General features: G+C 39.4%; 1 protein-coding gene across 1 annotated transcript in view; it reads right to left on the reverse strand.

The window, feature by feature from the left end:
• Positions 1-4,289: 4,289 nt before the first annotated feature.
• tenm3 (teneurin transmembrane protein 3) overlaps positions 4,290-23,731 on the reverse strand; it is a 309,711-nt gene continuing 290,269 nt past the window's right edge. The window contains exons 24-32 of the mRNA XM_067442491.1: positions 23,209-23,441; positions 22,730-22,884; positions 19,101-19,975; positions 17,240-17,415; positions 16,188-16,423; positions 15,148-15,444; positions 8,888-10,499; positions 8,636-8,766; positions 4,290-8,420 (exon numbers count right to left, since the gene is read on the reverse strand). Coding sequence (XP_067298592.1) covers positions 7,662-8,420; positions 8,636-8,766; positions 8,888-10,499; positions 15,148-15,444; positions 16,188-16,423; positions 17,240-17,415; positions 19,101-19,975; positions 22,730-22,884; positions 23,209-23,441 — 4,474 coding nt within the window. The 3' untranslated portion in view covers positions 4,290-7,661. The remainder of the gene's footprint in view (positions 8,421-8,635; positions 8,767-8,887; positions 10,500-15,147; positions 15,445-16,187; positions 16,424-17,239; positions 17,416-19,100; positions 19,976-22,729; positions 22,885-23,208; positions 23,442-23,731) is intronic.

Here is a 23,731-nt window from a genome sequence, read left to right on the forward strand (position 1 = left end):
TGTCTGTCACAGCTCAGCATCCAGCTCATGCTGTCCTTTGAGTGTAAGATTGCTTTGAGAGTATAATGGAGCTCCAGTGATGAGAGCACACAGCACCTGTAAGGCATTTCACCACGTGGCCTTGATTTTAGCACTTCAGACCTTCTTGTAAATGGCAAACAAAAGAAATGTGGTTGGCTTTATAGACATTCAGCAGAAGTGACTGGAAAACCCATTATAACCAGTCAGGGTTTTTTTTTTTGACAAGCCTTCCCATATCCTTTAAGTGTGCTTTGTGTCTTCTGTTTGGCAGCTGCAGCTGCTGGAAACACGACCACATTTCAGATGTGGGGTCTTTTGGACAGCGTCCCACTCTGATTGAAAGCACTATGCCACTGTTAGCCTCAAACACTGTTATGGAAACACATCTGGACTGCTGCTCTCAAAACAGCAAAGGGGCAGCAAAGCTATTTCTCTGCAGTTAGGAGTGTGCCTTTGCCCATGAAACCAGAGACCGTATTCTGGCCCAAATCCTTTACGTCTCTGCTTCATAAGAATGAAATATATGGATAATTGATGATGACTGACCTAAATGATGGCCTTAATGTTTATTTCATGACTTTCTTCTAACATGCTTTTTTTGTAACATTTTATATTCATTACCCTGTCAAGGTTTGTTTTGTGATTATGTCTGACAATACGTTATCTTTTTTTTCTTTCTCTTTTATCTGTTCTCTAGTGGATATTGATATTCAGTTTCAGTGAACACTTTTGAGGCAAAGTACCACTCAGTCATAACAGAACAAAGCATCAACTACCCGCCAGCAATGGTTATTACGTTGATTTTTGTTAGCATTACATGTCGCTCAAAACCTGTATGCATTCAATGTAGTTCGTCATTCTTCAAAATATCTTTGGCCACACAAGTTTGGAATGACATGAGGGTGAGCAAATGACAGAATTAAGAATTGTAACAACCATAATGACACATTTTGATTAATCAATACACTTGCCTTACCATTTTCTTAAAAGGCCATTTACTGATCTGTAAAAATCCCTAGCATTTAAAAAATGAACATGCACCACAATATGACACCAAGTTTGAGCTCAGAATCTTGAAACGTGGTCTTCATCTCACAGCCAGTGGAAAATAGGACTCTGGCAGAAATCATGATCATGGATGCGGTTATTAACGTTACTGTAGTATGAAGCAAAGCAGGACAGTTTTGTGAAGCTGAGCAAGGCTGTGGGAGTGATTGTTACACAAACAAATGCCTCACGAGCAACAGGACTTTTATTATTAGGGTTGGGCATCGTTTTGATTTGAACGATTCTGATTCCTATTCCGATTCTTACTTTTGATTTCAGTTCTTTTAAATTCTCGATTGAAAAGAACATCGATATTCAATGCTATTTTCGATACCACCGGGAGGGGTTTTGGTTTTGTCCGTCTATTGAAAGTCTAGGCAATCAAAAATTTCTTCTGAAGAGATCACTTTATATGATAAAGCTTTTAAGCTTTTTCTCATATATAAACATTGATCAATTACTGTTAAAAATATCTCACAAATATTTGCTAACTCAATATATCTTTTTACAACGGGGTAATTGTGTTGCAATAGCTTACACAAAGCACAAGGAAGCTTGATTTTGAATGGTAAACTGAATTTAAAAAGACGAGTAAACAGTAATAAAATAAGAACAACTAAACAGATTACAAACAATAGCACAAATAAATACAATAGAATAAAAGATACAAATGAAATAAGACTGCTTTATTTTTTCAGGTAGGTCTAACATTCAGGTAAGAAACGGAATATAAAAACCGCAAAGTAATTAAATTTAAAATAACATTGGATAATGTTCTTTGTAAAAAATGAAATAGCCTTCAGAAGAAACCATTAAAGTTACACAAGTTTATCAGTCAAGAGCAGTGTGATCGTTTGCTTTTTTGTAGTTTGAATAACAAACAACTGCTGTCCCTTTAAGACCTAACACAGGCATGGATCCTAAACACTGGTCCTGTTACTCATTCTTCCTGAACCATTTACGACTGTGCATGTTTACGTTAATAAAAGATGTGTACTGAGAATTTTTTTGACTGTATTTAAGCAATAATAAGCTGGAAAAAGAAGCTAATGTTTGCACTTTTATGTCAGAGGCGGCTTTATTACAGTATGTGTGTGCTTAAAATGTGAGTGCGTGTAGAATCAATTATGTGCAATCCCACACAAAATTTAGACTGATCACACACTAACACTAACATACTGTCATGAGGAAAAATCCATCAGAACGCACGTTCGTCGTGTAGTGCTCATAGATGGGTTAACCAGGCTGAATGAGAATATGCGGGTGCGAGGAGAGGAGAGGAGAGGAGAGGAGAGGAGAGGAGAGGAGAGGAGAGGAGAGAGCAGCTGGTATCGATACTGTAGAAACTGACCCTGCGTTGCAATTCGCATACTATCCATACTAAATAGTACTCGAAAATAGAATTAGTATGTCCCAGATCGTAGTATGTTGAAAATAGTATTCCAAAAATATCCCGGATGGTTTACTAATTCAACTACATATGCGGATAAAAAGCGTTAAAAAACTACAAACATGACGGATGTGCGGGTCCGACGGTTAAAGGGTTAGTTCACCCAAAAATGACAATTATTTCATTAATTACTCACCCTCATGTCGTTGGACACCCGTAAGACCTTCGTTCATCTTCAGAACACAAAGGAAGATGTTTTTGTTGAAAGCTGATGGCTGAGAAAGGCTTCAGAAAGGCCTCCATTGGCATTCAGTACATTCCCACTCACAAGACCCATAAAAGGCACCAAACACATCGATACAAAGTCCATCTCACTACAGTGGCTGTCACTACAGTGTCATGACAAATTGTGTCTGCTTATAGGACCCCAGAGTGATTCTTTTGTTCTATTGGCTGAAAGACCTTTTAATGGGTATTAATCTGTTCAGAGCCTTATAACAATCTTTCAAAATCGCGGTTTCATTTTTGTTGTTTAAATTGTATTAAAATAGTCTTACAAATCATGTTTCATATACTAGTAGTAAATAACAAGCTATAAATGCTTATATAAGTATTTAAGCTATATACAAGCATATCTCGTATATCTATTTATTTTGTGCACCTGTTCTGTATATTACTGTTTTTTTTTTTATTCTGTATTATTTACATTATAGGTACACTACTTGGTCATGATTTTGTATTGGTAGTATTACTCAGTTTAACTAATTTAAACATATTTTTGCTCCCATTATAGCAATCAATTACATATTTCAAATAACATTTTTGAACCATGTATAACAGCTTTTGATCAGGCATTTAAAAACGTTACCAAGTTGGGTCCTATAAGCGGACACGATTTCACAGGTGGACAGGATTTGTTATGAATCCGGTTCTCGGATACCCAACCCTATTTATTATGATGACGCTTTTGTGGTGCTGTGACACTTGTTCACACTGCTAAGAGTAAAGCTTTATTTTGCCAAATAAAATCGGAAACTGAGAGTAACACAGATATGGCGCAATTGACAGGCGACTCCCTCAGACTTCCCAGCTCCTTGGTTCAAATAACAATTTTTTATTTTTATGTTCTCACAATTTATATGTAGTTGGAAACATTTGGGGTATTGAAAGAACTCAACTGAACAAACACTGACCTAGTGGTTTTTGGATATTTTACTGCAAAAATACTACATACTTTAACACATTCCTTTGACTATAAGAAACGTTGCACCTACTCTCATTAGTGTATTAGCAGACTGGTAGGGTTAGAATAAATTGACTTGCTTGCAAAGTTAATTATAGCATAGATTTTATATATAGGAAGATGGTGCACTCCGATTACTTGCATGGGAAAAAGTGCAATACCCAATATGGTGAATAAGTCCCGCCTTCTAAACAAAAGAGCCAATCGTTGATTAGTAAAGTCATCACATCACCGTGTTCTGCTTAGGACTGCGCATTAGCTTTATCCAGGTTAAAACTACAAGTGCAGTTTTTTTTTTTTTTGGTCATGATTTGAGCGGCCGACATTTTTGCCAGATTTCATTGGTGATTTCAAATATGAAATTTAATCGCAAGTTGACATAGTTGCAAAGTCACTTATAGTCAACAGAATGTTCAAAAGGGACCACCAAAATAAATTGTTTTGATAGTTTATTATTTAATAGTTTATTTTTTAATGGTCCGCATTGTGTATCACCCACAGTTTGAGAACAACGGCTCTTTTGCATTCTTGAGAATGAATAGATGAGTGTGGTCACATTTGTGTAATGAACTAATAAATACACAACCATTTTGAATATTACATTTTATTTTTAATGATTGATCTCTGTGGAGCATTAAACATGTTGAAGATAAAAGGTAATGAATCCAGCAGTGATCTAGTTTAGATTACATCAAAATTGCACTTTAATTGCACTCTAAACAGACGTGTCTATCAAATGGAAATCATGAGCGTTTTTCGAGATGCTGCATGGCTATAAAACAATACAAAAGCAAAATTGAGCAAAAACAAATAACATAAGAACACCAGTATACAACTTCCTCTAAGTCCTCATTACAAACGAGAGATTGTAAGATAAGTTATTGAATTTACAGGTAAAATCACTTCAGTTTGTAGCATTTGTTCGGAATAACAGATAATACAAAATACACAAAATGTAGAGGCTGCTCAGAAAAAAAACACACACAAAAAAAAATGGTCGATTTGTCGCAGTAGCAACAAAGCTAATCACAGCATTTTCAAATGTTCAGTACTCAGACAAATTCAGTCACACAATGCACACATTTTAGGTTAACCAAATCCCACATCAGATCTGATATGAGAAAACATTACTGTTAAATGACTGAACTGTGTGATAACAATGGCATTTATTCAAAAGTTATAAATTAAACACTGATGATTTTCTGTACAGGCATCTTTCCTTTTAATTTAGGAAAAATTTTACAATCTCCCTCAGATCAGACCAGAGATGTGACGACTGCAATAATGTGTAATGTAGAGGCATCATCTTCAACATATACATTGTAGTGCAAAGAAATATCAAAACAGACCATGTACATATTGGCACTAATATGCTGTAAGAGAAAAAATGTGACCTTTCTTTGATTCATTGGGTTTACACTGTATGCATGCAATCAATAGCAAACATGTCAGGACATTTTCTGTTCTCTCATCTCTCACAGACATTTATATCCTCACCGCTACTCTGTAACATGGTTTCCACAAATCTGCCTTTGTTAAGCTAGTTCTGGGGTTTTAATAAGAATACCTTGACTATGTTGACAAACAAATGTTGAAAACTGGAATTTGTTCATACACATTGATTGAAGGGCTCCTGAGTACAGTGGCCATTCCTTATGCCAACAAAAAACATAATTGAATCGCAGAGCAGCTCAGACAATCTGTGTAGACCTTTTAAGGAAAACACTTTGTTAATATTGCAGTGGTTCTTGTTCTGGTTATTACTAGTTTTTTAATTAAGTGCTCACTTTTTTTTCCAGAGGGAAAAGTTCATCCTAACAAAGAGCTGAGACCCTCCCCGATCAGTCAGTAACTGAGAATCCCAAACAAAACCTCACTGGCCCACAGGTGGGTAATATCTCCTTCAGACCTCCATTCACACATGAATAGAAAAATATGCTCCACCGTACAATTACATGATTGATTAAAAAACTTGTCATAGGAAAACAACAAATTAAAATGGAAACAATATTTTCGCATTCATTAGTCAGAACATTTTATTTTATACAATCTTTAAAAAGCCTTTACAAAAACAGTATCTGAAGAAGGAGGCAGTCCATTTAGGCATACAAATTAAGACCCCCCCCCCCCCCCCATTTTGGGGTGACTTTTGATCGCTTTAATGTTTGTGGTGCACTCAGATGAATACATTGGTTGTCAAAAGTAAAATAAATCCTAAATCAATCTCATATCATATCATATGGGTCATGATAGAAAGCTCTTTTAGGTAACTGTTTACATTTTATTTGGTGCTCTTTAAATTTCAAACTCATAAATTCAGCCCCATGCAGAACATTTCTGGCATCATAACATGGATTATAGGGCAATATCTGTGTTCACTGGAAAAAGCCACATTCTCTCTGCTCTCTAATGACCCTTTTGATTCAAGAGAGTTTGAGCTTACTTCATGTCAAGGAAGTGTTTAGTCTAGGTTTAAATGCAGGGATTTAAACTCATTGGAAGGTCCCCCCCCCTTGCATGCTGCCAGTGGATATAAACATTAATGCTAGTGTGATATGTTCTTTAGCTAAAGCATTAAAAAGGAAATTTCTGGAAAAAAAAGAATGTGTGTAGAAAGTTTAGCTAAAGCTTGAAGTTGTATGTCTGGACAGAAAGTGAGGCTTTAAGCTTGAAACTCATTCCAATTAAAGACAAAACAATGCCATTACCATGACATTACTGTAAATGAATAATTTAGATCATTTCTGGCAAACCCCTTGTTGGGTTTTTATTATTTGTGTGTAGTATATACTTAATCCACACCTGACAAACAGCTACTCTAAACCTATTGTTGATTACAGCTGCAGTGACAGCATGAAACCACTGAACATATTTAGACAATCTGAAAAAGAGAGAAATGAAAAGAAAAATGGCAACAATCAGTTTCAGAGGATGGAAAGAGAGGAAAAACAATGTTGAGGATTTAATGACACAGTACAGCTGATTTTATTTCAATTAGCATTACCACAAATTTTGATAAGATAAAATATTAAAATTCATGAGTATAAACAGTAATGCATGACAAGACGAAAAAGTCTCAATATTTGTAAGATTTTATTTTTATGTATAAACACTGTACATAAATTACTTTCTCTGCGACTAATATTGTACGGATAAGTGGAATTTTTTTTTTTTTACTTAAAAAAAGAATCCATAAAGATATTCTAACATCTCTTGTCAAAGTACCGGTCAGTTATGTGATATATATTTATATATTTTGTTCTGTCAGTTTCCACTCTATTAACCACTTGGGTTGGTTCAGGAATGAGATTGTACACTCAGATTTGATTATATGAACCACAACTGTGTCCCTTAAGAACTCAAAGCAGAAGAGAAACGATCAACTAGCTCACAGTCTGAAACCTTAGTCCTCACTAGTTGACCAAACATTTTGCTGAAAACAAGGACACCCAGGACAGTACAAACCACTGAATTACAGTCACTGCCTTGCAAAAAAAACAAACAAACATTATATTAGTTCATCTGGGTGCAGTGGTCTTTGCATGTAAACACATTTGCTTTTTTCTCCCCTCGATTTTATCACTGACCGAGTCACCTTTAAGGTTTGTTTATAAAAAGCAAAAAAAAAAAGAGAGAGCCAAAAACAAATCATAACTGAGTTTTTTTTCCTTTTTTTATCGTGTGTTGCTCTCTTAGAGAGTCCATTATCCATTCAATGCAATAATGTGGACAAATATGTAGAATGGGGGTGTGGTTCAGTCAATGAGAGGAAGTGCCTCAAGTTTCTTTTTTGTACAACTGCAGTGTATGTGGCACTTAGGCACAACTCCCCACTTCTCTAACATAGACCCTTTTCCTTAAGTCTCTGGGAAAGGAGTTCTGGGAGTGTGTACACAGGAGAGAGGAGCTTGGGGAGAAGCGGGGCAGTAGTCTGTTGAACAGCCTGTGCTGTGCAGACTGTTACCTCTTCCCAATCTCGCTCTGCCTCAGGAACTGGATATTGTTGGCACTGTCGGCCAGTTCAGGGTACTGCTCCACTGATAGTACATAGTAGCCGTCATAACCCAGCACCTTCCCAGAGCTGAGCAACTGCCTCTTCTCCCCCTCTGTCCAAAGACGCACTCCCTCCTCCCCGTCACGTACACGCTGCTGCTCCCGTGCCCATGCGCTTGACAGTGCTCTTTGGCGGGCCTGCTCTAAGACACGTGCCTTCTCCTCGTCCAGAGTCATGCCATATCGCACGTGCAAAGCCAATGCACCATACTGCAACTCCACATCTGCAAAGCGACGTGTCCGTCCGTTGACCACAGTCGTGGACTGTGACACTGTTACGTTGACACCGTTTTCTAGACTCTTGCGACCGCTGGTGAGTCGCAGGGCACCCAGGTCGCTCTCAGGCAGGCTGGTCTTTATAAAGTAGTGTGTGTCACGGCCTTCCACTGTGAAGTGCAGATCCTCTAGATAGAAGGCATTGTTGAGGACAGTGGCCACTTTAATGCAGTCCTCATTTGCTATGTTCAGTGCGTTAGTGGCCACCTGGCCCTTACTGGTAATGGCAAGCATCACACCTTTACCAATTAGGGATTTGACTGTGGCGAACCACAGCCAAGGTTTTTCCCGGCTTGAACGTCGTCGGCTTAACTGGATCTCTGGCATCCTCTCAAAAGAAAGGAAAGCCTTGGCCTGCCTCATAACCTCCTGCTGGACCCCTGAGATGGACTAAAGTGAGTCAAAAGAGAAAACAAATGAGGTAATTATAATTATTTGTATGAGCATATTTGTAAACATTAAGTTGCAACTTGAATTAAATTATCGCATTCTTTTAAACTACAGTAGCACATTTTTAAAGATCCAGCCAAGTAGTTTATATAGGACAGAGGAAGTCAAACATATTTGTAAGATTCTAAGGTGAAAAAAGGCATTAGATGGCATACCGGTAGGTCGTCCCATAGTTGACTCTTCCTCATTTCCAGTGAGGGTTGGGTGAGGTCAAATTTAGGGATGGGAAATCCTGGGATGACATTATGCAGGTGAAAGCCAAATGTCACAAGCCAGATGTTGACATCTATAAATGAAAGAACATAAATTGTAAAAACTAAAAAAAAAAACTAATCAATGCAATTATTTATATTCATGATTGTACAAACAAAAAAACAATACAGTGTGCCAGAAGGGCCCTCTCTTACCTGTGACATACTCCTTCACCTCATGCACCTTGCTAATGGGATTATTATTGCGGAACATGTACAAGTTAAAGGGAGCTGGGTCTTTGCCCACCCTGGTCCAGGTACTAATATCTGGGGTGGTCCAACGACCAGCTTGAATGTCATAGTCTCGCTCTCCAAAGTGCAGCAATCTTGTTAAAGGGTCATATAGTCCACCATGGAATCCAATAACCAACTGGAAGTCAGGATTAGAGTCAAAGTAGATCTCTCCATAAGCAGTATATTGCACCTGCTTGAGGAGAAGCCCATTGCTGCTGAAGACTGCAAGTGGTGTTCCTGTGTTGTCACAAGCAATGTAAAACTCCTCACCACTGCTGATCTCCATGGCAAACAGATGGCCTTGTAGGTCATAGTAGAGCGAGGTAATTTCAGAGCTTGAGTGGTTGTACACATGGGTGATGCGTGTTGGGTAGTTAAGGTCCGCATAAAAGAACTGAAGGTGCTGTCCCAAGCTATTACGAGAGGCCAGGCGTCTTCCTAGCCCATCATAGCGGTACTGGATGGTCCAACCACTGGCTTTACTGTGTACCCGAACCAAGAGGCCCTTGGAGTTGTACTCAAAGATCTCTGCACCCCTTTGCCGCAGAAAGCCATCTTCATCCATACGATACTGCACGTCTCCCAGTCGCGTGATGCGGTCCCGTAGGTCATAGCGAAGGGGAGTGAGTCGCGCGCTGTTGCCAGGGTTCAGCAGGTGTAAGTTGCCATTCAGGTCATAATTATACCGCCACATCATTTTTTCATTTAGGTAGACTGTCTGCAGCTGCCCGTCCACATCATACTCATAGCCATATTTGGTGGTGTTGGCGAAAGGGCCAATCTTTATTTCCCTTTTTGTGACACGGCCCATGTTGTCATATTGGATGGTGATCCAGTACATGAGGGAGCGGAAGATCTCGTACTGGATCTCCTTGATGCGGCCATGGACGTCAAAGTGCTTTGTATATGTCATCACAGCTGTTGATATGATCTGGTTAATGTCGTAGTAGATGACGCCGAACTTCCCAAACTGTTCTACCTTGCCGGAGATGTCGTCAAACTGATAAAGGTCTATAGGAAGCGGGGTCTCGTTGATGACTCCTTGCATGCTGGTGACTCGGAAGCTATTGTCATAGGTGTAGTCAAAGCGCGCATTAACCATGCCATCCTCACTGAAGCGGAATATCTGCCGGTCCACCAGAGGACCTATCTGCCGATATCTAATGGAACAAATGAAACCCTCACTCTGAAGGTTGACAGTTTTCAGCACACCTGCCGTCTCATCATAGGTAAAGCTGACCCGTGTGCTGTCGTATAGGATCTCGGACAGCTTGTTCTGTCTTCTGTACTTATATAGCACCCGGCGGCCAGTTCCCAGGTGCGCCACTCGCAAGAGCTGGCCATCCTCACTATAGTCCACTGTAACTGAGGCATTACTTTCGGGTGGATTGTAGATGTTGCGGTAGTAACCAACTGAGCGGATAGTTTGCATGGTGTGACGGGCTACACTTGGCATAGTGATGGCAGAGAGTCGATCCTGCAGATCGTAATCAAAAATGTACTGCCGCTGGCTGTGTAAAAGCAGCACCATGGACTGTAAATCAAAAGGTGGGAGAGAGGAGAAATTAAACTCAACAATTCATTACTCATTATTCATTACTTCATGCTATTAAAATGCAAATGGTGTGTAAAAGCAGGTATTAACGCTCCATTTAGTGATTATTTCTTTGCCTAATTGAGTTCTCCTTGACCCTGAAGCTTCTAAATGCAGGTCTGTTGAAAGTGCGTTGCTGCATAAATATAAAATGTATTGCAATTACTGGCTTTAGCCTCATGATGTGCCCTTACTTATCTCAATAAGGTAGGTTGAAAACGTTTTTCGTGCTCTGAATATTGTGGAACTGGAGCATCAATAAAAAGGGGTTTTAAAAGGCATCTGTATGCTAAGCTGGAAGCTTGAGGTAAACAAACAAGTCAGCAAGTTGTCTTTGAGTTATGAATGATGGAGGCCTCATGTTTATTCTGTGCCTGTTTTGGGTCTTGTTGGACAATGTGAGAGGTGAGTTGAAGCAAAGGATGATAAATAAGTGTTTCTTGCTGTGGGGTTTAAGTACTGACATCCCCAGAGCCTTTCTTTGAATGGATCTGAGATTGTGGCATTCAGAGCTTCCGCATCACTACGTGTATTCATGTCTTGCTTGGTAAAATAAGCACAATGACTGACGTCTGCAGATTTTGAGGGATATCCTTAGAGGCCTCTCCATCTTGGGGAATTGCTACAGTTGGTGTCTACCTTTGAGAAGCCTTCACCTTGTCAACCATACTTGGACAGACATTATTCTAGTTCCCTAGGCACTGCTGGTGGCGTTTGTTTGATATCCTCTCACTGGTCACGCTACCTGCGCATGTGGCAGGGAACAGAAAGATAGACTATCCATGCATATTTAATCTACACATTAGCACACCATGGTTTTTCTTACCACAAAACTTTTGTGGTTATAGTACTTGTACTTGAGTGCTCTCTTGGAGGAAACTCACTTTTTAACTAATTGAACAGTCAGCTGGTATTATTAAAGGTTAAAATTAACTGCTCAAATTTATATAATGCAGTTTTTATAATAACATTATAATATACATTATATTTTTCCTCATATAATCAAAAATATGTAATTTCTAGCTGTATTTAGCAAAATTTTTATAGTAATTTTTTTCTAGCTATGTTAGACATGCTATGGTCATTAAATGGCTTTCCTGAGGTAAATGTAATGTTAAATGACATTATTCTCCACCTCTTTCTGTGGTTAAACACTGATTGTGATTACATGAGACATGATTTTTTTTCGGTAAGCTGTACTGTATCTTTCAACATACATTGTAATGTTAATTTGTTTATTAACTAGTAGTAAAGAGGAACTAGTAGAGGAACTGAGGCGCTACAGCGATCTGTCACGTCACATTTAGGAGCGCTAAAATGGTATTAGTTGTTAGAGTTTCTTAATAAAATTGACAGGATTTGAAAGCTGATACTTTGTTTCATATCAAAAGTAATCTGCTCTCTCTTGTCTGTCGATTTCAGTGTCCTCTTTGCTTTTTCACTGCATGACAAGTTATTCTTTTCATATAACTCTTTGTGTCTTTCTTTATGGTCTCATTAGGCTGAGCTCAAACCCTGAGGTTCCCCTGCAGTTATATTTTAAGACTGTAACTTTGTCTACATTAGACTTTACTAAGCCATATCTCTTAAACATCCACAATGTCCAGTTTCTTTCTTTGCACACACTAGTTTCTAAACCACCCACATAACTCCACAGAAATGTCTGACTCTTCGATAACTAGGGGTCTTTGTAGTACAGCTATTTTTCTATACCAACATCCTTCATGTTTGTACTGCTGACACAGTGATAATGGTATGCTTTAGTAGGACCAATTCAAAGGGAGTAACCATTAGTAAATATCAGTTATGATGGGGTATTGTAGATACCTTGAACTCAAAGAAGCAAAATTAATTACTTTGCTGCAATTTTGTTCCAATCCAGTATTGAAAATGAAAATGTCCTGACATTTTACTCACCCCCATCTCATCCAAGATGTTCATGTCTTTCTTTCTTCAGTCAAAAAGAAATTAAGTTTTTTGAGAAAAACATTCCAGGATTTTTCTTCACATAATGGTTTTCAATTGCAACCAAAATGTTGAAGGTCCAAATCAATGCGGTTTCAAAGCGCTTTGAAGGGCTTTAGAGGCTCTGCATGATCGTAGGTGAGGAATAGGGTCTTTCTCTAGTCTAGTCAAAATGATTGGCCATTTAACGGGCGTTTGTATTAATCCTTACACATTCACTTGGTGCAGTACTTAAAGGGGTACTTCAGCACTGGGAAGATGAATCTGTATTTAAATTGGGTCATTAATGTTGTAGAAATGTGAAATTATTTTTGAATTTGGTGCTTTCTAGACTGAGAAAAGACATGGGGATGAAAGACTGCAATTCCCAGAATGCTTCGCTGCCCTGTGAGGCCACTCCCAAAGCCACCGCTACTGAATCACTTTTACTTTCCCACCACCGCCTTCATCTTCATAAAATCAGTTCAGTTAGAGAACAGACATTAAAGGGGGGGGGTGAAACACTCAGTTTCAGTCAATCTCATGTCAATCTTGAGTACCTATAGAGTAGTATTGCATCCTTCATATCTCCGAAAAGTCTTTCGTTTTATTATATTTGTAAAAGAAATATAGGCTGTACCGAGTCTTTCCGGAAAAAACAGAGCGCCTGGAGGCGTATCGTGTGGGCGGAGCTAAAGAATGACATATGCGCAAAGCGGTGACGTCCTCAAGCGTGGAGAAACCCATCTCAGCTATCTCAGCTAATAGATATGATCCAGAATCTAATTCGGAGGCTGAAATAGAAACAGCAACAGCAGGACGTCCATCTCTGTGGTAAGTACTGTATTTAGAGGCCTGTCAACATGACATGATTCGGTTTATGGACTATTGTATGCGACCAAACCTTATTAGCAAGCAAAACGGTTTTGCACATCAGAGTAGTGTAACGTTATAAGTTACATAGAACAGCAATGAAGTCCGTTAGTGCATTTGAATGACGAAGCACACGATCATGTCGTTTACTGATGTTTACATACGCGACGATAAACACAGCACAGACATTTGAAGCAGTTTTACTTACCGGCTGCTTCCAGGACCGAACCTTTATCGCTGGGACGGCTCCGTCAAAAACACACTTCTTGGAGTGTGGAGATCCACTTTGCGATGCGACTGAAGCATTTCTGCGTTCAAATGCAGTGCTGCCTTCCCGGAATGCTGTGCTGAAGCGTTGAAGTCGCCTTAATGTCAAAGTGGAGGAATGAAGTGGAGCGCGGCGCGGACTATAACCGACATTAGTGTTCACGGACAACTGGATCTGCAGCTGAGAGACTGTTTACAGCGTGCATTTCCTCTCTCGCGCTAGTGACGCGCGCGCGCACCCTACCGGGAGAAGAGCCTGTACGGCCCATACAAGTACCTTCCGATCTTTTAACGTCAATCTGAGCCATACTCGAAAAAAAACTCTCCGAAACTTGTGAGAAACCGGAAGGAGTATTTTTGACACAGAAATACTCTATCAAACGTCCAACATTAGTTTTTGAAACTTTGACTATGTTTAGGATGGGAATCCAAGTGTTTAACAGTGTAAAAAGCTCAGTATGCATGAAACAGCATTTCACCCCCCCTTTAAAAACTGAAAGTGTCTGTTCAATATATTGTGATTTAGCCGCTGAGGAAGTGTCAGCACAAAGTAGCAGGAGTCAGATTACACGCATCGTGATGAGCTGAATGGGCTCTCGTGATGAGAGCTCAGGTAAACGCGTCCACTCTCGCGGCAGTAGTTCTCAGCACGTGTTCAGTCTGGCGCATTTTCAGTTCATGCCTTTGGAAGATTTACTTTCATAGGAATTATCTTGAGAAGATAAAATAATCACTTTGCTCCGCCGGCCTCACCGTTTCCATGAATGCCTGAGCCAAGCTTAGCTGTGAGTGTGACCTCATCCCCCTTGTGCGAGTTTAAAACATGTTAAACATGGCTCCCTCTGCTGGCTGTAGTCTTTAGCGTCTGGCCAATCATTTTACAGATGACGCAAATCGACGAAATTTTGCGTCACCGGAGCAATTTTTCGAGAAATAAAATACATTAATCTCTTGTCTCAGGGGGATATGAGAGGGTGGAGCACGATCATTCGAATATACTCCAGGGTTTCTACTGATTGAAAGCCATATGCTAATCGCTGAAGTAACCCTTTAAGCATACACACCTAGTATGATGTTTTCGACGTGATTGCGAAATCACTAGCACGTCGCAGAGATTAGCAATTTAGGTTAAAAAGTATATACATTTTTTTCATTTTCGAAAATGACCGATCGGTTCACGGAAAATCCCAAAATGTTTTCCTCAAAAAACTTAATTTTTTTTCGACTGAAGAAAGAAAGACATGACCATTTTGGATAATCCTTTAAGGCCAAGCCTTACATAGGTTAGTCTTACAAATGGTCATCTAAATTTGTGCTAGAGTATCAAATGTGGAACTGTCAATCCATGTATATCTAATTCTGATTACGACTTTTAAAACACCCTTGCAAAATAACCTTTGGAAATTTCTGACAAATAACACAAACCATATGCAATATTAGGAACTGCTAATATAAGAGGCCTATCTACTGTAAAAAAAAAAAAAAAAAAAATCACAATTCTCACCTTGTCCAAATAGGTGTAACTCCAGGTTTTGCCATCGGCAAAGGTTCTGGAGACTATGCGTCCCTGGCTGTCGTATTCTACCCTTTCAGTTGTGGGTCCTCTCTGGATGCTTGTGACTTGGCCGGTGCTGGAATAGGTGAGGTTGACAGACATCAGCTTACTGCTGGGCACCCACAGTGTAGGATGACCAGAGGCATCATACACAATCTTCAGAAGGAACTTTCGATGGTCATCATATATTTTCTCTGTGCGCAGTGAGCGGTCATAGTCCACAGACAGCAGGTTTCTACCGTTGACCTTTATGAAAAGAAACAAGTATTTTATTGATTAGAACATTCATTGCTAACAACAGGTAAAGTATTTTTGTGTGGAGTTGATTAGTTGATGTTGCTTTGCTTTGAGGGCTGAATAGAACATAAAAATGTCATACATATTGGTCATTTTCAACCACAGTGCATTTTCAATCTCTCTCCTAGTCTCATTTTTGCTTGCCACTTAGAGGTTTTGAAATGCCAGAGCAGTTTCTCATAAGAATCATGGTTTCTTTATTGATGCTCTGAGATGACCTGCTTTCTTTTGTGAAACAAATGAAAGAGGAAGAAGAACAACAACAGAGGACACTGTAAAAAGACTGCAGCTCTTCTCAACCCTTCTTCATAACAAAAGAAAAATATAGAAAATAAATTATAGAATTTAGAAGAGAAATAGTCTGGTTCACTGACAGAAACTGATGACTAGACAAAAGCTTTTCTTAAGCTGTTCTGTGATTTCCATTTTCTTAAGCCGTCTGTGGGTTGCATAATGCCAGAATTAGTTCAAATAGCAATGTGGAAGTTATGTAAGGGTTATGATGACAATTAATATCAAATATGAAGCCTCTTATTGCAGTGTTTGTGGAAATACGAATACATATTTTAAATGCCCATAATTTAGCACTCAAATCTGTCATGCCAAAAAGACAGACATAATGTATTATTCTGATTACACTAGTAAACACATCTATATGACTCTTGAGTTTTCTAAATTACATTTTGACATACCCTGAGTTTCCTGCCGAACACTACAACCTTCCCCCTGTTCTGTTCTTTTCTGAATCGCCACTCCACCAAGTTCTGTCCATTTTCACCAGGCAGAGTCATGTTTCTTCTTGCCACTGTTGGGTTGGATGCACCTGCAAGAATATGAGGCTCGGTCTGGAAGTGGGAGTCCATTCCATTGGCGTAGATGACCCTCATAGAGTTATCATAGCCCACCTGGTAGCTGTTTCTTAGTTGATCTATAAAGAGGGAAACGGTGAAACGCAAAGTCAGGGGAGAAGATAGGTTATGAGGATTATGTTAATTACATGGCAGGATCATCTGATTTTTATTCTCAAGTCACATCATATTTAGTTAAGGCGGTTAGAAAAGGATTTGTTAAAAGAAACCCCATGAGACATTAACTTCTCTGGTTTGTTCTGTGGCGACGCTGTAACACACATGTACATAATCTTCTTTAATTTAATATACTTTAATCTAATGACTTTCCAAAATTCACATTCGAAAATTCACAAGTCACCCTATTGCTGCCTGTTACCTTGCTCTATAAAACTGAACTGTGTACATTTCTGCATCACTAAAAATTACACAGGTTTCCCAATCTGCTACTGGTTGAATTAACAGTTTGTCCTGTCCCAAACTCATGCCACTGGTTGAGCCAGTTTGGGATGTTTTGATAATTCCACAGTAATTATAATTATTAACTTGCAGATATCTTGTTGTCTTTCCATATTAAATGGGGCTAAGGTATTTCAACATTAAAATAATTCAACTTTAAATTGTGCTCTGCAAATGTATTTTTTTCAGAGCCCAGCTGTCCAGTATGTTTTCACTCCCTGTGGTGCTGTGATTATAGTGAAACTATAAATTACCATCTGACAATTTTAGCTCTAATGAATGAGTAATGAGTGTTTGGTCATTAATATTGATTTAACCTGCGAGTTACAGCTTGATTAGCAGTGTGGAACATTTCCAAGACTTAAAGAAACAGGTCAGTGTAATGCGGCATCTGGGGTCATTGTTAATAATGATAATACAGCAGAGACTTTTCATACCTTGAACTAATGTGTAAAATGAGTCAATGGAGGAGAGGTTGGTGGTGATGCTAACATCGTCGTCTCGTCCTGAGGTCTCAATGTCCACTGTTAGGGCTCTGTCCATCTCTCCTATCAGACTGGTGATAACTCCAGTGGGGAATGTCACATTGGTCAGGCGTCCCTCACTGTCATAGCTACAAAAGAAAAATCAAGAATGCCATTAGTGGACCTTTTGCAGTTGGACCTCACTGACGTGGTCAGCAGTTCTCATGATGCAATGACATTAAGCAGACTAGTGTGCATGTACAGTTTAGAGTCAGTCTTGTTTGGGCCTCGTTTAAAATGTATGCTATCTGACAGAGGTAAAATAGACAATCCGATTGTGTACACTAGTCAGAGAAAATGTGACGTAAAAAAAGTGGAGGAAAAATGTGAAATAGGCTGTTTCTGTCCAGTGTGGTTTGCATTTCTGTCAAATGCTGCCTTGTACACACAACTGGCCTGAAGACATTAAAAAAAATATATAAAATAGGGATAAATTGTTACCCACAAACATATTAAAAACTTAACTAGTTGAAGTCATAATCATTAAGGTCTGTCAATGCCTGCAATGCCTTTGTGGTTATTGCAGGGTAGGTGCACAGACGCTGTGTCCAACATGTTGGCCAGAAGGACCTACCCTAGACATTATGCAAAACCTTTTGGTACACCACCAGACGGAAAATTTCATTAAAATTCATTTAGCATTTTCACCATCCTCTAAATAGCATGTGGTGAATTAAATGGTAGGTTTTGTAACTACAGGCTGCATTTTTGCTGAAGGAGAAGACTTAGAGAGGCATTAAACACTACACAGCAGGAATGTGCACTATAACATCAATATACACCAAATGCCAAAGCTGACATAACTGCCTTAAAATCTTTTTTAAAAATCTTCTTTTTTTAAAAATCAATCTCCATACAACCATTTTTATATTCAGTATTTTATATATTCTAGCTTTTGAGAGCAGAAGCACTATGTTCTACAAATGGTGGCACCAGCACATGATTTGGTAGCGCTGGGTTGTGGGGGAATTTTTTTAATCATAAAGTTGTAAGTCGCTTTGGATAAAATCGTCTGCTAAATGCATAAATGTAAATGTAAATAAAATTCTCTTGATCCTAGCTAGCAGCTGGGTGTGGTTGACCACGTAACAGTACGCTGCTGTGGGTGCCGTATGAACTTGCTGCACAATGCTTTTCCAGGATTTTACTGTTCATGGTGATATACCTTGCTTGATTAAGGTCAAAACGGCGGTTCCTTAAATCCCAGTATTCACAGCAGTGCAGCGCTTTTCTTTTCTGTCAACTTTTACTTTTACTCCTACACTCCTTTACACTACATTTCCTATATAAAATCTAAATTAATTAATTTAATCCAATACATTTTCCCAAAGCATTTTTGTTACTTACTACAAAATAAATTTGGAAGACTGCAAGCAAGTGTGTGCAAATGATGTCACATATGGACTACTTTGATTATGTTTTTATTACCTTTCTAGACATGGACACTATAGTGTGCCTACGCTGTCGTGTTCTGAAGATGAACGGATGTCTTACGGGTGAGGAACAACATTAGTGTGAGTCATTAATGACATGAATTTCATTTTTGGGTAAACTAACCCTTTAATGTTGGTGATTTGTGGACCGAAAAGACGAATAAACCTGTTACGAGCTCAAATGTGTGGCAAAATGTTGTCGCACTGACACGAAAAAATCGAAAGAGCCCTTTATTTATATGCATATAAATATATTTAGTGTGAAAACACACTAAATACAATATTTAATGAGATCTAATAATAAAGAAGAGATGTGTAAAGGAATTAGTTAAAGCACTTACTCATAAAATGTGGTCCAGCCAATTTGAATGCTTTTAGTGGCTAGTAGACCGCTGTTACCATGGTAGGTGAACAGCACTAGCTCCTGCCCCTGTGCTGTGAGGGTCTTGAGCCCTCCATTTGTACCAATTGTCAGCCAAATGACCTGGTTGTCAGGGGCAACAATGCGCACTGGCATTCGATTGGGGTCACGACGAACCCGAAGTGTATTTCCACTGCTATCTGTTACTGCGGTGACATCATCCTCATTGCTATAGCTAAAATTGTACTTATAGTCACCAGTGACCAAGCTCATAGTATACTGATGTGTTCCGTTGGAGTCAAACACGTAGAGTTCTTGTGAGGCAGGAGATGCAACTTCATAAAGACCTGAAGAGCCTTGCGGAGGTCGATTGTGACGTATGGCACGGATTCTAATGTTTCCCAAGTCAGCTACATAGAGTGTTCCATCAGGAGAAACCACTAGAGAGGAAGGACCATTTAGCCTTGCGTCTTTGGCATACCCATCACCCGTCTGGTAACAGTCACAATTAGCATCGTTCTTACAGTCGCAGTCGGAGGGCGCTCCTGCCAAGTGAGAAATCTCGCCGTCTGTGCTGACTTGTCTGATGCGGTTAATCTTCTTTTCATCTGTCTCAGCAATATAGAGCACACCGCTGTATGACAGAGCAATGGCTGTTGCACCTTCTAGAGTGGTTTGGATGGCACGCTTTCCCATGGTGTACTCGATGCCTGGCACCTGGCAATGCATAGGTCTGCCTGCCACAATGCGCACCTGCCGGTTCTCGGTTATCTGTAGTACAACGTTGTTGTCAAGCACATAGATAGAGTTGTCCATTGGGTTGATGGCCAGGTCTGTAGGCCACTCTAAACGCACCTGGGGAAAGGACAGATCAAACGGAGGTAGATCACTTAAAGAAACTTGCATGCATATACACACAGATAGGTTATTACATCTACCGCCTGCTCTCTCACTCTGTGCACAGTTGATGTTTGGGTCTGACACTGATGAAGAAGGATCTGTTACTTTGGAGGCTTAATACATTGGGTGCCTCTAGTTCATTCGATTTGCCTGTCGCTGGGTCATTTATTTTGCAACGGGATGCAATTCCTCAGCGCCTACAGGGAACAACTGTCTGGCAAACAAAAGCACAACCAGAGCAACATTGTCCGCATGGAGGACTGGAATACCTCCACTGCTTCAACAAGGCTGTTAAAGAAGGTTTGCAAGGACACTCTTGTTTGGATGTCTATTAATAAAATAAAATTCACCAGCACACACATTCTCTCAGACATACAGAGAAAAGTGCAAGTACTCTTCTCTTGATCATACATTGTCTTGTCTGTCTGAATTATCTGGTTTCAGTATTTCTTGAATACAGTCTGGACAACTTGAATAACGCTGCCAAGTTCCAGTAGGGAAAAGTTATGCAACTGCACAATCTATAACTCACTCTCATGAAGATATGCTGACAATTTAATTGTCAATCTGTTCCTAAAGCGTTGCATGAACAATGATGGTGACTTATTCTCAATGAAGTCAACTTATATGGTATGGTTGGGACTTTCTTCAACTAGGTGTCTTCATTTCTTCAGTTCTTTCACTTTTTTTCTTCTTGCTATGAACCTGCCCCCTGACCACACAGGCAGGTTAAGCATCTTTGAAGAGCACCACATTAAAGTGTAATGGTTCTGAACTACAGCAGCTTCTGCGGATAAAAGCTTTCTCTGCTCAGCCATGGCCCGTCTGTGATTCGACCTTCTACATAATGCATGAACCCAAGACCAGATTTTACTCTGGGCAAACTGATTTTTTCTTGGGTGCGCCACAACATGCCACCTAAAATGTTTCATCAACTCTCAGGTCACCACCTGATATGCAAAAGGACAACTTGGTAGCCTTAGAAGCAGACAGAGTACTTTGGCATACTCTGGGGACAAACTTGATTTAGACTGAACATTTTAAAACCCAGATTTAACTGAAGATTTCCTCGAAGAGATTTTGGAGTTATTTTCTGCTGTCCCTATTGGCCTAACTGAGGTAAGTGGCAGTTGTGTAGGATGAGCTGTATATATCCTTGATGATGCACATCAATGACTCGCTACGGCAAACGTTTGGGTAATTGTGAGGCTGACACCAACTGTCTGGGTCTGTCTACACTTCATTGAGCCTGGACCCAAGGGTATGTTAGACAACCGCCTTATGCCTCGTCCCCAACCTCCATCACTTAGACAGAGACAAATGGGGTTGGTGGGTAAAGAAAGAATAAAGAAAGAGAGGGCAGGAAGGATTCTGCCTAAGACTGTAGATACTGTTCAAAGTTTACTAAACACTGTATATAACCACTTTTTAAGTAAAAGGCCCTCTTGATGATAAAGAAAGTTGCACGTAAAATGGAGCCTCACTGCCCACAACAGAGATGTGCTACCAAAGACCACCATTTCTTGTTTTGGGTTGGCTGATATGGTAGTCTAGTCTAGGGTAGAACTGCTGAGACTTCACAACATTAATGTAGCATCACTTACATTTCCAGCTATTGCCATTGCAGACATACTCTATTTGCAGTCAGCCATGATTCATTTATTTCAGAATGTTCCCTATCAGAGTGGGATACTGAGATAAAACTAGTAGTAGTCAGCTGATTATGTGATCCCAACATGGAGATCACATATTAAGAAATGCTACATTTCAGTCAAATAAAGCAACTTTTATTAGCCTACTGATTTGACTGCAGTCTTCATTTCATGGGAGTGTTTATCATTTAATTTATTTCTTTGTGTAACACATTTTTAATGAGGAGAAAACTAGTGGACCTGTCGACTATGTCGTCCAAGAAATTTGAACTGATGATGTTTTCCACTGACTCATTGTGCTAAGCTGATTAGATGCATTTAGCACCAGAGGGAGAACAGCCATGGGGGGGAGCTCCAGGTCTTCAGGAAGGTTTCTCTGGTTTTTGTTTGGGTGGAGACTGCTACAGAGGGCTGATCTCAGGCTTTTGGTTTTCATTTCATTCTAAAAAAGTGTTCCTGATTTAAGCCTTAAAGTATGTCTTGACTTCAGTGGATAATAATTCAGACTTTTAATTCAAAAGTCTGCGAGCTACTTACAGGGTTCCGTATAATACAGATATTTAATAAGTAAAAACAAATAATACATAAATAAAAAATAATATTAAAATGTAAAAATAATACATTTTTAGTAAAGATTCAACAAATCCACTCAGATTTATTTATTTTTAAATCAGGGACAACATGAAAAACAATTCTGCCTTCCAGTTTAAATGAGGCAACAGTTTCAATTGCTTCCAGCGTTTGCTTTTATCTTTGAAACAAGACCAGTTATTCTTTCTAACACCACTTCAGTGATAAAGCCAGAGGATCAGGTTTTTAACTGCTAAATTTTTGTACTGAGAATCACAGATCACATTATGAGAAAGAAAAAAAAATCGAAGTTTGACCTTTCTGCACTTTAATATTTAGTTTTAGCCCAGTGGCATAACTGGACTGAATTCAACTCTATAAAGCATACAAGCTTTTTTTTTTTGTTGCAGCAGTAAATTGACAAATTAATATTAAAGATTCAAGTGCACTTTGCAGTGATGTAGTGCAGGTGAATATGGATATATACCTGTCCGATATGCATGCTGGTATCACAAGTTAGAGGGCGAGCAGATGTAAGGTCATTAGACCCCAGCAGTGTTGAAATGATGCCATTTCGGTCTACTTTCCGGATCATGGTACCATCCACGAAATAGATGAACCCGTTCTTATCCACAGCAATGCCTACATAGAAAGGGGGAGGGGGAAGATGTGAAATCTGCAAATAGACACACACACTGCACCTGCAAACACGACTGGTACACATGTCACGCTTGCCCCTGTGGTTTCCAGGTCACTGAAGATGCAGCACTTGGTGAATTATTCACAATGTGCTTTTGGGTGGTGAATTATTCCTGAGCTAAGAGTGATGTTGAGAGCAAGTAATATGCAGGATGAAGTATTTTTTTTTATCTAGTCAGAGCTAAAAAACAATATTACTTTAATAGCTGTGTGTGTGTGTGTGTGAAAGAGAGAGAACAGGTGTTGATTTGCAGGCAATCTCTTTACCTTTGGGCCCCAGCAGTAGCGCCTCGGTGGCCTTGCCTCCATCTCCACATCGAGCCTCGTCAAATGGTAGACACTGCTCTCCAGTCCCTGCCACAACCTCTGCATTCTGAAGCAGTTCTTTGGTTCCCGTTAGGGCTTTAGGCCTGAAGATTCGTCGTGAGTTGGTGTCCGAAACATACAGCTGACCTGTCATTGGGTCTGTTGCTAAGTAGTATCTATGTGCAGGATTGTTGCTAATGGGACGAAGGTAGAAAATTCACAATTAAAAGAATGGCAATATAGTTCATATTTTCTCTCTCTCTCTCTCTCTCTCTCTCTCTCTCTCTCTCTCTCTCTCTCTCTCTCTCTATATATATATATATATATTCACTCACACAAACAAGATAATCAAATGGATAAATTTGAGACAGAATAAGAGAAAATTAGTTTTATCTGGCCAAATAACACGTAAAGCGTACAGTTTGAAGCAATGGATAACTGAACAGATTTAAGTTGGCATAAAAAAAAAATTTAAAAAAATCCT

Source organism: Pseudorasbora parva, chromosome 4 (assembly GCF_024679245.1).
Source record: "Pseudorasbora parva isolate DD20220531a chromosome 4, ASM2467924v1, whole genome shotgun sequence".
Classification (NCBI taxonomy): domain Eukaryota; kingdom Metazoa; phylum Chordata; class Actinopteri; order Cypriniformes; family Gobionidae; genus Pseudorasbora; species Pseudorasbora parva.